General features: G+C 40.3%; 1 protein-coding gene across 3 annotated transcripts in view; it reads right to left on the bottom strand.

Annotated features, from left to right (window-relative positions):
• kif26ab (kinesin family member 26Ab) overlaps positions 1-15,147 on the bottom strand; it is a 208,366-nt gene that overhangs the window by 24,337 nt on the left and 168,882 nt on the right. For 2 of the 3 annotated variants that reach the window (XM_069916550.1, XM_069916551.1), the window contains exons 8-12: positions 14,862-15,124; positions 14,432-14,615; positions 14,135-14,294; positions 10,323-10,485; positions 6,659-10,130 (exon numbers count right to left, since the gene is read on the bottom strand). In XM_069916550.1, coding sequence (XP_069772651.1) covers positions 6,659-10,130; positions 10,323-10,485; positions 14,135-14,294; positions 14,432-14,615; positions 14,862-15,124 — 4,242 coding nt within the window. Of the gene's footprint in view, positions 1-2,391; positions 5,021-5,166; positions 5,406-6,658; positions 10,131-10,322; positions 10,486-14,134; positions 14,295-14,431; positions 14,616-14,861; positions 15,125-15,147 lie in introns of those variants that run through there. The other variant, XM_069916552.1, reaches the window with a different exon arrangement.

Raw genomic sequence — 15,147 nt, 5'->3', positions numbered from 1 at the left:
CAGCAAAGGTGATTTTATGGAAGAAAGGGTATAAATTTATACTAAAGCATCCAGCGATATTGAAAATATTTATTCCAGGACAACAAAACAGACTATTCTCGGATCCAGAGGAAGCACGAAAATTTGCAGAACAATTACAAAATAGACTGAGGGATGAAGACGTGTAACGAGAGTACAAAAGACTGCGAAATAAAAAGACACATAAGTTTTGAACTCCTGAAGAAGAGAAAGGAGTTCAATACATCGAAAACGATCTTATGGAAAAAAAAACTATTCTCGGATCCAGAGGAAGCAAGGAAATTTGCAGAACAACTACAAAACAACCAGAGAGATGAAGAGATGTAATAAGAGTAAAAATGACCACGATTTATATGTATGTGGGTAAAGAGGTATATGTGTGTATATGTATAATGTGCATACATGAATGTATCCGTATTTAGAGGAAAATATAGATAGTATAGACAAGAATTAATAAGGGAAGGAAATGGAATAGAGGGAATAAGGAGGGAACTAAAAGAGTGACCTTTGTTACATATGAAAAGTGAAATCTTTTCTGGGGGGGGCTGGGTGGGGAGGAGTTGCGGTCACTGCAAAATCAGCTGATGCTTGCGAGTGAATTCGCAAATCCAAATGGAGAGGGGAGATGTGGTTGTCCAACAAGGGATAAAGGACAACTCAGGAGGGGAAGGGGAGATTGGGGCTAAAGAAGTTTTAAATAGGAGAATAAGGAAAATGTTTGATGTTTTAGGAATGTTGTCTTATAAAGGGTTTAAAACAAGAAAACAGAAATGGATAAGAAGGAAAGGTAATGATGGAGAAACAGAAAGGGAAGATAAACAAAGTATAAAATGGCTACGTTGAACTATATGACTTTAAATATTAATGGAATACATAACCAAATTAAAAGGAAGAAACTGCTAAATTTACTGAAAAAGAAAAAATTGATATAATACCTCACTGCTGCAGACCCATAGGGTTTTCCCAGGGTTCAAGACAGCCTCCATCAACCCAGTACCCAAGAGGGCAACAATTACAGGCCTCAGTGACTACCACCCTGTGGCACTGACCTCCACCATTATGAAATACTTTGAGTGTCTAGGGATGGAATGCATCCAAGCGCACCTCCCAGAGATGCTGGACCCATTTCAATTTGCCTAAAGAAGAAATCATCCCTTCACTCCATCCTGACCCATCTGGTGATCGATACCTCACACGCCAGGCTACTGTTCATTGATTTCAGCTCAATGTTTAATACAATCATACTGCCAAGGCTGGTAAAGAAACAAAAGACCACAGTCAGTCTAAGACAGTAGCAGAATGTCGAGCCCTATCACACTGAGCACTGGTGTACCTCGGGGTTATGTGCTCAGCCCGCTCTTCTTCATGCTAATGACAGCGTCATTTTCAGATCCAGCTCCAAAGTGTCATCAGGTTTTCAGGTGGCACAACAGCAGTTGGCCTCATCAGCAACGAGTTGCACTAGAGAAGAGGTGGTGATGTGGTGCGACAGTAACAACCTGAGTCTCAATGTGGACAAGATGAAGGAGATGATCATAGACTTCAGGAGGACCAAGAATGACCACCCTCCACTACACATCAATAACATTGTAGTGGAAAAAGTGGAGAACACCAAGTTCCTTGGAGTTCACTTAACTCATGACCTATTGTGGACACACATCTCCTCACTTATCAGGAAGGCAGAATAGTGACTGCACTTCCTGAGAAGACTGAAGCAAACAAGGTAACTGGCGAGCATTATATCAACCTTCTACAGGAGCTCTACTGAGAACACCCTGGCTGGCTGCATCATAGTGTGGTATGGTTACTGCAGAGAAATGGATTGGAGGTCAATCCACAGGATCATAACAGTGACAGAGAGGATCACTGGAATCTCCCCCCCTCCCCCCATTGATGTGATCTAATAGGATAGTTGTCTGAAGAGGGCATGCAAACTCATTGAGGACCACTACCACCCCATATACAGCATCTTTCAGCTTCTCCTGTCAGGGAAGATACAGGAATATCAGGGCCAGCACCACCAGGCTGAGGAACAGCTTCTTCCTATGGGCAAGAGAATGCTGAATGACTAAAGGAACTGATCACACTAACCATCTGAGACTCTCATACTTAAGAAGCAATATTTATTTATTTACCTGTATATATGAATATTTGACCTGCATATGTATTGTTTGTCTATAAGTGTGTTATGTCCGATTGTATGTCTGCATGTTTTGCACTGAGGATCAGAGAACGCTGTTTCGTCGGGTTGTACTTGTGCAATGAGATGGCAATAAACTTGACTTGAGAAAGACAATGCAGCCATGAATGAGAATAGAACTACTTTACTGGTAAGCCAGAAAAATATTACAAATGAGTAAGCTATTACTCAGTACAAAAGTAGAATACATTTAATTCTTGTTATCCACACTGCTATGTTTAGACAGATTGTACACTTTAATGGATGATACAAGCACATTACAAATATATTGTCAGTGCAATTTATACCAGCACTTCACATTTCTGTGCAAAAATATTTGAATGACTAAACAATGTTGAGAATTAAGTTTTATCAGAAACAAGTACATAACTGCTCTTTTGCATTTTACAAGTTAACAAAATTTGCCAGTAGGTTTTTTGATGATGGATTCATTGCAAATATTCCATCATTTAATGAATTTTGGTCCATTGGATAGGTTTTCGGCTTTCTTCAGATTCGAGTGGCTACACCGCTGTGCATCATGGAGGAGTTCTGCTGCTTTTATAGCATTGGATTAACATGGGAATTCACTACACTGTTATCTTTCTCTGTTCAAACTATGTAATGTTGCCCCAGTGAACTATAACTGTTGCCTGAGGTTACCAAATCAGACTCAATAGTATAGGTGTTGAAAACTGGCTTAATTCCCCAAAATTCATTAGATCTTGTTTAAAGCAAGTAAATCAGGCAAAAAAAATTACCATTTCCAAGCCATTAATTTTCCAGAATTACCACTGCCAACATTCACATAGTTAAGACAGTAACAGGTATTTATTCAAATGCTCCCACATGAATGAATGAAATTCCTTTATGTTTAATCACGTCCAAATGTTTGCTCCAAATTTATGGCAATATCAAACCAATTCTGTAAGTAAACAACACTTGGTTATGAATTACTTTGTTGTCTTAATTCTCTCTAAATAGAACAGGGTTATCTGTTTCAACAGTGTTTTGCTACAATATCACTCCACCTTTAATCAACACAGCACATACAGGGGAGAAATATGTTTGTCTGTAGTAAGCAGTAAGAAACCATATTCCACCTCTGTGATGTCAGGCAATGAAATGAACCCATGCTTGTCTCTTATTCATTTGTCCTTTAGATTTGGAGTGTGAGGCTTCAGAATGTCTGAGGTAGCTCCATAGAATTCCTACATATGATTGAACAGCAGAATGAGGCTGTAGTTATGTTGTAAGAGATGATGGAAACTAAAGTAGAAAAACTACTAGAGGGAACTCAGTGGCTCAGGCAGCAGCTGTGGAAAATGGACAGTTGATATTTTGGGTTAAAACACTTCATCTGATCTGAAAGAGGGGAGACAAAGTATAAAGAGGTGAATGGGAGGTGTGAGGCAAATGCTGGTAAACAATAGGTGGATCCATATGAAGAGGAGAGATGACTGATGCTGTGGTGAGGGAGGGAAAGGTAGCGACGCCAACAGAGTTTGGCAATGACAGATGGGAACTACAAAGTGCTGCAGATTATGGAATCTAATAAGAAATTAAAGAAAGGGAGCAAATTGGGGACTGATGTTGGGCAGATGGGGAATAGTTTAGAGAGGGGTTAGGGGATATGGTGGGAGCAGTGTGTGGGAGTGGACGGATGGAGCAAGTGGGCAAGGAGGTAGAAACCATGTAACGGGGGATGAGGAGGAGGGTTTGAAAACAAACAGTGCCAGAGGAACCAGGTAAATCAGAAGGAAAGAGAAAGAGATGTGGGGTGGGGGGGGGAGGAAGGGGGGGGGAATGAGGTACCTGAAATTGGAGAATTCAATGTTTATGTTGTCGGGTTGTACTCTACACCAGGAGAATACAAGGTGCTGTTCTGTTTAGCCTCACCATGGCAGAGGAAGAGACCAAGGACAGAAAGAACAGTGTGGGCTTGGGAAAAGGAATTCAAATGGTACGTGAACAGGTGAAAAAGCATAGGTGCTGGGAAAAGTAGCCGCTTGGTCTGTGTTTGGTCTACCGAGGTAGAGGAAGCCACATTGAGAGCATTAAATGCAATGGACAAGGTTCGAAGAGATGCCTGTGAATTTCTATCAGACCTCTGCAGATCACACACAATAGGAAAGGTGTGGAAAACAGCCCACTTCTCCTCCACATATCTATAGTCCACGACCTTTATCACTGAAGTTGAAAGCATTGGCCACCAGAATTGGAGATTCAGTATACATTCTGGTGGTGCAAGCTCTCAACTCCAATAGCAAAGGTTGCCATCTGAAACCTGTACTTCATCTCTCTTAATATTCACCTATATGAATGGAGAATCATACCCAAATATCTGAGATGGCTACTGAAGGTTCATGACTTGCTATTCAAAGCTAACTTAAAGAGGAAAACTTGCATTTTTATAACAACTTTTAGTTTTCTTTCATAACTTTGCAAAACACTGTGCAGCCAACAAAGTACTTTTGAAATATAATCACTGCCATAATGTTATAAATCTGGTGAGTGATTTCAACAAATTTTTCTGGCAGATAATAGCATAGATTTATAGCTTGGCACTGGAGCATAAATTAGTGCTGTCAATCAGCTCCCATTAACTGCACCTAATTTCATCTTCTTCTAAAAATATTTAGGCAGTATGCTGGAATTCTGTGCAACGACTCCTCTCCAGTGTTGGATTCCTTGTTGTCTGGTTCTCATCCAGGCTCTCAGAAAGTTTCAAATCCTTTTGCACTGAATGGTGTAGAGCTCATAGAATGCTCCTCCGGAGACAAAAAGGAATAAAGCACAAATTTTTGATCACCTGCAGATGTGCTGTAAGCATGAAAGCAGACAATTAAAATTCAGACAAAGTGCAAGCTTCTTTTGCAAATTAAAAGAAAAGCTCAAGGTTGTTTCTGACATTCTGCTTCTGTCTGGTTTAGATAATTTCACAAGAAGAAAATGGTTTCAAAACTCACCTGATTAACTGGGTCTCCAAGGTAGATGGTGTTTGCCTGTTAGAAAGAACTTTGTGACTCTTCCATTTCTTCTGTAGCATAGCACCTCAGCAATGTCCTTTCAACCTTTGAACAATTTTTTTTCACAAGCCTTTTCAGGTCACAGATTCTTCTCTGGCAAGGCTGTGGTGTCGCCAGCTTTTCAATGGATGTTGGTACGGAGGTGACCGTTCCAAAGAAAGCATCTTGGTATTTGCCAACTATTGACGAGAATAATAACTCTTTTGGTGAAAAATGGCCAATGCTCTTTGTTCCCGTTGAAGTCCACTTTGCATAATTATATAAGCAATATAGGATGCATTCAAGATGTAATATAGGAATAAGATTTTTGGAGTGTGAATTGAATAATGATAACTGATTTCTAGATGGTTGCCTTAATTTACTACATGTTGTAAAATACAGAGACTGCTAAGAACCACTGTTATTTTTGAAGTATGAATGGAAATATTACATATCGAAACAGTGGGATGCCCTTTCAGTATCAAGGCTGGTGTAACATGATATTTCCATCTCTTCACATTGAGATGGCACTGATCTAGAATCTCAAACCGTTTACAACACTATTAACCATCCTGATCCAAGCAAATATTAAAGGCCACACTATTGCCACTTAAACACCAGTTCTTCTTCTCATTTGACTTAGAATTTTTTTTAACCTTTTTTCAATTCTTAAGTCTGCCCTGATGCTTATAACAATGTTGTATGTTGCAAGTAAAAAGATATTGTTCACATCCAGTATTGCCTTGTGCAAATAACAGCAGATCAGTCAATGATGTACAAGTTCTGCCACACATGTGCACATTACTATTCTACACACCTAAGCTGAATTCAATCTGTTTCCAAAGGGTATAACTAAAAACAGAATCACTCAGCAACCAACAAATACCACTTCCAACTTTACGAGATTACAGATCACTTTTAGCACCTGCAGATTTGATTGTCACACAAATCACTTATTTGAACTTGTCTTAATTTGAAAGAGTGGTAACAGTTTCCTCATTCAACAGTCAGCTGACACATGGTCATGTCTTGGGAACAAAATCTGAACAAGTGACAGGATATTGGAGGGGAGCTGCTGAGCTGAAACTTGAAACCTAGGAAGGAGTCAATGCATTTTAAAGAAAAATAACAGGTGAATGGTGGAGACAATTTCATAAATAACTGGCAGAAAGTTCTTAGACAGCCTAGTTTCAAGAGAAAGATATCACTGTGATGGGTTTCTCTCTGGCAGAGGCTGAGCAAGTCCATGGCACAGAGATTAGTTAATAAAGTGAACTACTAACACATCACCAAGATATTGAGACTTGAAAAAGTAGATCATATATTTGCACAAAACAACTTCATTTGTCATTGCTATCTATTTAAATAAACATCACTTCCACAGCTGACTTTTAAAATTTACCATTTCTAGAAACACGAGTCAAATAAAATTAAAAATATGCACAAAGCTTACCTGCTGTCCGCTTCTTGGGCGATTTGGAACTTCGGTTGCGACCAGATGAAGACATCCCACTTTCGCTCATGGAATCGTGCGCAGATGATGCACTCCCTGTCGCCTCACTGTCACGAATCATACTCTCGTAGCCACTGCTGCCACCGCTATGATAAAAGAGTGCCGTTCTTCCCATGGCCGGAGGGAGCTCTCCACTAAGTACACTGCTGTTGTCACTGCCATGCCCGCTGCTGTAACGCTGAGGCCGTCTGGGCGCAGTTATTTTACTGTATGGAGAAGGCAAGACTGGCATCTGTGAAATTTCATCACTCAGGTTGACCCCACTGTCATTCCCACTGTCAGAATCACCTGATCCTCTCAAATGGCTCATTTTACTAGAGGAGGCTCCAGAAGCTAATTCAGAGACACGGCTGTTCGCAGCCCTGACCGCTTGTTTTGTTCCCATGATTGTTCCTTTGCCAGGTTTACAATTAACTACCTGTGCCGAACGAGTCATTGTTTTACCATTCGATGGTCCACTGGAACTTCGTCCCATTGACTGAGTTAATGACTTAACAGATGTGCTTAACCCCTTTGCACCACTTGTGGAGAGGCTTCGACATTTACTTCCTGAAACCAAAGCCTTGTTATTGGAAGCACATTTGGTTTGATTGGGTTTTACTTGTACAGGGACCACAGGAATCAGAGTGGTAGACATTAGTGGAGCTGAGGGTGCTACACCAAGCCTCGGCACTGATCGTCCAGTTCTGCTGCTGTTGTTGGCAGGGTGACCACTTTCCTTGATCACACTGCTCTTGGATCCCACTGACGAAAGACTATCACATCTCTCAAGTGACATCTGACTCCCACAACGATTCACAGCTTCAGGTTTAGGCATGATTCTAGATTTTGAAGACGAAATATTTTTAGCAGAGAACTGATCAGATTTTATGCTTGTTGGTCTATTGCAGTTACCTTCCACAAAACATGGAGCCACATTTAGTATTTGATCCATTTCATCTTCGCATTTTGGTAGTGATACCTTAACCGCCTCTGGACTGGTACATTTTTGGACACTAGTTTGCAGCATAGCTCTGTTTTTTTGCTCCAGACTAGACTTGCGGACAGGGGGTGCTGGCGGTGACCCATTGAGCTTTGGCAGCAAACTTGCTTTGGCCACTGATGCTTTCCGACTCGCAGTTGACTTTAAACTGCTTGTGTCTCGTTGTTCTTTGGGTACAGCTCCCACATTGGCACTGGTGTACATTATTGGCATTGTTGCAACCATTGCACTTCCTTTCTTTGCCTGAAGTACTTCTGCTGGCGCTTCGCTTTTTCTACCACTCACACCAGCGGCACCATTAACCACCGTCGATTTATTTGACATTTCACACCCATAGACAACTCTTTGTGTACAGGACACTGTTGTATGAAATTTATTTAGCCTAGGAATGGCCCCAATATTCTGGGCAGTTTTCGTTTGCTGCTTTATTTGAGTGTTGGTACCAGATTTGGGAGGTGACTTAATCAAAAGTGCTTGATCCACTGGTTTTGGTTCCAATTGGTTGTTTGTGCGGTGTAACCAAGGATCCTCAAGCTCATTTTCTTGCCGTTGTATTTCTCCACAATGTACTGTGCTACTGCTGTGGCTCACAGCTGAGGTAGGCTTTATTTTCCTGGGAAGACTAGAGGAACAAGCAGACTCATCTTCGAAAATCACCGGGTCAAGGAGATGGACTGAGGCGCTTGCCGTAGTTGTTAATGAATTCTTAGTGCCCGTCATCGCTTTGGATAAACTTAAGGCATTGGAACCTGTGCTGGAGTGGGAATGGAATCTGATTGAGCTGTTAATTTCATCAGCTAATTCTGAAGGACAGAATGCACCATGGTTCAACTCATGTTGAGCCAGAGTCAGGGGTGCAGCCATGTCTTGCAGCATTTCAGGTGAATCCAAGTTAAAAGGACCCAGAGACTTTTCACCATAACTATAGCAAGACTGCACAACAAAAGTGTCAGATGGCTGTAATCCATCACTTTCTATGGCACAGATACTCACTTCACTGAGCCAGGAGCTAATCGATGACCGCCTGCTACCATTGCAGAAAGAATCATCTGTGAGTGATGCAGCAGTGTCTATATTTGCTCCAGCATTGGTTGCTGGTGAGGTATAAGCTTCAAAGTCATCATTGATGCTACTAATAATGCTGACGGGTCGTGAGCCCGAAGCCAGAGCCTGAAGTGAACAGTCACTATTAAAGCTAATAATGCTAGCTGGTCGGCCATTTTCCAAAATACTTTCAAATGAAAGTTCCTCCACAACGGTGAATACCAGTTCATCTTCTCCATTCAATTCCACTGGCTGCTGCAACGTGACAGTGGTGGTCAACATATCTCGGTCAATGCAACCACTCCGCAGCGCTGAACGCAAGCAGTTTACATCTGATGCACCAGATTGCTTATGTCCACTCTTGTAATCTGCCACATTCCTTCTATTTATGACAGACTCAAATTTGTCTGCCACCTGATGGCTCATTCCTACTGGAGGTGTCCTAATTCCACCACTGCTGTTGAGCTTTGTACTGTCTTTCAGCTGAGGAGGTGGTGGCGCAGGGCTTGGCAAAGGTCTCCTATTGTAAAACAATTTCTCCCTCACGACAGGTGTAGGTGTGGCTTGTAGCTGCTCTTGTGCTTTAGAGCAGTTGGGTCTGGGCACATTGGTGGAAGGTGTGATTGTCTCCTTGATTCCTTCTGCTTCATTATCACCATTTAATTGCAATTTGCTTCCTTCACCTTTGGCTTGCGGTTTTAAATGTTCAGCTGTTATGGAGTGAGATGAATGAGATGGACTCTTCATGGAGGATCCATTATGCTGCTTCGCACCACTCAGAGGATCCAGACTCTGCCCTTTTTTAGGAGGCACTGCTTCAACTGAACAATGTTTATCATGCATTTGTGAAGAAGGTACTTTCCCTGAAGCTATGATAGATTGTGTCACTTCCTGGACAGAGATACATTGCATATTTTCTACCCTTGGAGGGCCTACACTACTACTGCAAATGAAAACTCCTTGTTCACATGAAAATTTGATTGGTTCTTCACTTCCATCAATGCACTCTAATCTCTCTTGTAATTCAGCAAACGTGTTGCATTTGAAATAGTCCCTTTCACTCCTTTTGCCAACAATAGCATCTTCCTTGCCCTTCTTGGGATCACACCTCTTGTTGAGGGATGGGATTATTGGTACAAACTCCGGAGGCCCTTCATTATCCGTCAATTCACGATCAGAGAGTGCTGCACCACTGGGACCAACATAAATAACAGTATCACACGATTGTTCACTGCTTGAAGAATAATCAGGGTCACTGGACATTCCCAATGCAGGATGATCTGGATCGAGAGCTGTAGTTCTTGCATGAAAGGGCCGTAAATGAGGTGGTCTGCGAATCCGACCTTCTTCACAAGAACTCTCTCCACCAGAAGAACTTGAGGCATACTAGTTCAAAAAGAAAATTGTTATTTTTCTACAGGAAACAGAACCACAAACTTAACAGAAAATATATCAAAATTTTAAAAACTGATTTTAATTTTTGTCATAATAGGCTTTCTTGTCATGCGCCATAATATTTTTCCCGGCCCACATTTGAAATTAATATAATTTGAAACTCAACTTGAAACTGGGACTGACCTTGGATTTTTTCTTTCTCATTCGATGGATTCGTGCTGCAAGCTGAATGCTTGTCAGGGTTTCTGCATAGTTGATAGGAGAGTCAGAAATATGGGTGATCATGGTTGTTCTACAATTTATATTCCCCAGCGATTCTCTCAACAGCATTGTAAGCTTGCTATCTCTGTTGTGCAACAAAACAAATACACTTAGGAACAAGGAAAGCAATTTCATAATTACAGTAAAACTACCATTATCTTGAATTCAAACAACCGGCAGCCTCAAGCAACTGATAAAAAAAATCATGGGAAAATAAGAAAAAAATACACGTTTAAATTAGCATCCTCTCGAGGTGAGTTCGCCAGTCCATGTAATCTCAAGCAAATGGAATAATTCACTTGTCTGACATCTACCAATCCCCATAGATGCCAGATATCAAAGGTTTTACTGTAGTTAATTTAGACATGAAGGATTTTTTTGCATTTTATGCTCTTCCCTCTGTTCCATATTTGATCAGGATTAGACTGGTTTTAATGTAGAATTTAATTTCAGGTCTGAAAAACACAAATGAACTCTGTCCTTCAGTGAGAAAGCTCTCCAGGACTGAACATTAGCTTAAAGCTTTTTATTCTCCTTGTCTGGAGAATATTTTTCTAATGTTTTAAACAAAGTACAGCAAATGTCACTCCATATAATTATAAATGCTGTTACATGTGTTTAGGATAATTTTAGCCTTTTCCAAAAACATTCACAGGATTTTATTGTTTGTATAAATGTAATGAGAATGTCCATTCATTGATTTTGCTGCTCTATAGGCCATGGGCACTGAACTCAGTACAATTGCTCTGAATGTCAAATCATCCACATCCAAATTTCATAAGTTATCTTTCCTCCCTTAATTCTGCAAAAACATTTACATTAAGTTAAAATGAGGGAGTCACAGGTGCCATTTTTATTTGATTATTTGATTAAGTTATCGTCAGACAAACTTGCATGGTTTGATGAGGGCAAAGGGCTAGCTGGGATTTCAGGGAATGGCAGGGCTAACAGTGTCTTTTAAACCAATGCTTTTTAATGAATGAATAATAAACAGAAGACAATAGAAAGGAAGGTTGAATTAGAATCAGGTCAGGTACTAAAAGGAAATTAAAAAAAGAAAATTCCACAAAGATGAAAATAAAGGGATACAAAACATTAATTTAAAATTTGAAAAACAGTGTACTTTGACTTTCCAATCAGATATTATCACAAGGAGGAAGAAGTGAACAGTTCAAATTGTTTTATTTCTTGGCCAGAGTTTGACTGGCTTGGCAATTGGCAATTATCACATATAAAGGAGTCTGGATCATCAGTCTTAACTTTCTGCAGGGAGTTTAATAGTCTATTAAGGTGCAAATTCACCAGTTATTAAAAATAATGCTAAAACTAGGGATATTCCTGGGAAGCAAACAGTGGAAAAAGTATAAATTGACCAGAGTAAATTGCTCTGTGGATTCATACTTCATATTAATCTCCTCAATATGCTGCCTGATCCCTGCATATACGTATAACAGGGTGTGCTATTAACATGCTGTTATTTTTGCAATAAATTTCAGTTCAGTGTGACCCTTATGAGAACTGACAGTTAAGCCCATTCCTGGTTTAAATCCCTGTGGCCAATAGTTCAGATCAAAAGTTTAAATTCTTACCCTTTTACAATTTGTTAATGAATACTGAGCAATTCATAATCTTGCTGTCGTGTCAAAAAGAAATTAAGAGTCGAGTTGTGACAGACTCTGATCCCTGCTGTATCTGTAGTATCCACGAGTAGTTGTACTGATTGAATGGTTAGGCCCAGGCTGGGGTGTCGCTTACTCTACTGAAGATCACAGCAAATCTGCTGTAAAATGTGCAGATAACTCACTGACAGGAGTTTTTTTTTAAAACCAAAAATAAACTTTATTCACAATAAATTACTTACAAAGGAAAAACCACTCAGAGTCTGTATCCATACATTCCCATCACTGTGCACTTTTAGATTCAATTCAATTTATGCCATTACCATCACTGTGGCACCTTATTGTTTCTCCTCTCTCCGTTGTTTGAGTTACTTCCTCTCGGTCTCAGCCCTTCAATGCCCGGCGATGAGAGGACTCTAGAATGTGATCCTTCCCTACAGTGCCCTCGCGTTGGCTCTACCAAACTTCAGAGCGTCCCTCAGCTCGTACTTCTGCAGCCTGGAATGTGCGAGTCAGCTCCATTCCCTCACCAACATCTCCATGTGCTTAAAGACCAATAGATTTTGGGCAGACCAAATTTGAGTTTTTCACAAAGTTGGCTAAAGATATTTGCACTGCTGCCATGAACTGCTAAAACTCCAGCTTTTTGACCAGTGCACCTGGCCAGTCACTGCAATGCTAAGACACATCCAAGTCAGCCAAAGCTCAGCATCTCTCCCTTCAACCCACCCAACCAAACCTTGATGGCAGTAAGGCTATTCCTGCAGACCATCTGGAAAGATGGGTCCAAGCTTGGAAAAATTAATTTGCTGTTACTTAACTAAATTTATAAATTTTAATTTAGATATACAGTACAGTAACAGGCCCTTCTGGCCCATGAGCCCTGTGTTGCACAAATACCCAATTAACCTACAAGGGTGGGAGGAAACCCATGTAGACACATGGAGAACATACAAACTCCTTACAGACTGCACTGGATTCAAACCTGGGAAGCTGGAATTGTAACCGCTATGCTAACTATGTCACCCTTCAAGTTTCAGTTTATTTGTCATATTAAATACCTAGTAAAATGAGAAGGGTTCTTCTGCAAGCCATCTACTGGATTATCTCTAACGTACAAAGAATGAAATAAAGTAAGACAAGGTATGATAGGGACATTCAAAAGAATGAAATAAAGTAAGACAAGGTATGATAGGGACATTCAAAAGAATGAAATAAAGTAAGACAAGGTATGATAGGGACATTCAAAAGACTCTTGGATGTAAGAAAAAGAGAGGGTTATGGGTGCAAGGTAGGGAAAATGAGATGGTTGTCAAGTAGGTTTACACAGGTCGCGAGGTGAAGGGCCTGTACTGTCCTCTAGTGTTCTCTGTTCTATAAGAACACATACAGAATGTAGAGTTACAATGAAAAGAAGAGATCAATTTGAATGATGCAAAGGCAGCATCACAGTACTACTTACTGATAGGTGTTCATTCTAGCCCATGGGAGTACACTGATGAAGTTATCTTAGATATTCAAAAGAGGACTGCAGTTTTTAAGCTCTAATGTTTTAAAAATAAGGAATAGCTATTTGATCTAAAAAAATGTTGCATTATTATTGCCTTCAGACAGCAATATATTTATCTATAAACTCCTCCCTGCTCAATATTATTAAGCACATGATACAGCTAGTTTTTAACTCATGAGCTCATGAGTTTTTAACTCATTCTGTGAGAAATGGTGACTATTTGAAGTATGCACCTTCATTAAGTAGCTCATTTTTGAAACAATGAATAGTACACCACTCTCCACTCATATGCAGTTCTAAACTACCCACTGTGTGTAATTTTTGATTTACATGAACCATTTTCCAGGAGGTCATGTACATCATAACTTGAAGAATGGCTGCATAATAGCCACCATGGATCCAATTTCACATCTCAAATTCACTTCCATTGCCTGCAAATGGAATCAACTTTTGGAAATAATATGGAACATTCAGAGGTTTCATTTGAGCACATTTCTGAATATAGATGAATTTCTAGGCAAAATATTTTGTTAAAAAACTGATAACTTCTGCACCAAAATTATTTATTCAGAGATCATCTTTAATTACTGAAAAAAAGTACTTACTTGTATGGAACATGTTTAGCTCCATTGACTAATGCCAGAATGACATTGCCCAGAGCTGAAAGTGACAGACAAAGCCCACCGCCACCTTCCCGGCTCTTGCTGAGAACCTTCTCACAGCTTCCCAAATCAACCAGGTGCAAACGACTGCGCCCTCCTGACACTGCAGAGAATAGCAAGGTACACGAGTCCATTAAGTCATTCTGAATTTACCAACAGCCAAAGTGAAAGCAATATCCTGATTAGAAAAACACATTAATTTTACAACCATACTATTTTTGGCATTTAGAGTGAACGTACTTCCCCCTTTGCCACTCTTTTCCATTCGATATTGGTAGATATGAAGTGTAAAGAGCATGTGAGAGTTTCTTCTCTCCTCCTCATCACAATCTGGCCTATTGGTCCTTCTGGAGGCAATTGCAGCATCAAGGAAGTAGGCGGCCTTCTCTGCCGTGGGGGCTCTCAGCTCATTTTGATTCTGAAGCTGAAAATGAAGAGAAAAATATTACTAATTGGAAGAGGGTTGCATTTTCACTCAACAGATTAGGTCTCTGGGGCAATTAGTAATAAATTATGTATACCAAGGGAACAAAGATGAAAAAAAGTAAAGAGAATGGCAGTGACATTTGCAACATAGCTGAACATTTCAAACCTTCTTTGATGCACAACACAAATGTCTCAATACCAAGATCTTTGAAAACAGTAAATTAATGTAGCATCATAAAAATACCTGAGTCCCACAGATTGGATCCTCTCGGAGGTAGACTCCTGGAGACTGGCCATCCTGGAGGCTGCCGGTGGCCACTTCAGATAACAAGTCCCGAAGGTTTTCATCCTTGCCCCAGATCTCCACAGCAGATACTCTGACCGAGAATCGAGTGCCAGTTTTCTCTTTGCGTTCATTTATTAACTTAAAAAGCCAGGATATCGCACAGGGAATAACACCAAGATTTTGCATCGAATTATCCTTTCCAATCATAGTGTATGTCTTTCCTGAAATTGAAATGTAAATTTGA

The sequence above is a fragment of the Narcine bancroftii genome, chromosome 2 (assembly GCF_036971445.1).
Source record: "Narcine bancroftii isolate sNarBan1 chromosome 2, sNarBan1.hap1, whole genome shotgun sequence".
Lineage (NCBI taxonomy): Eukaryota > Metazoa > Chordata > Chondrichthyes > Torpediniformes > Narcinidae > Narcine > Narcine bancroftii.
This window is presented reverse-complemented; position numbering and strand designations above follow the sequence as displayed.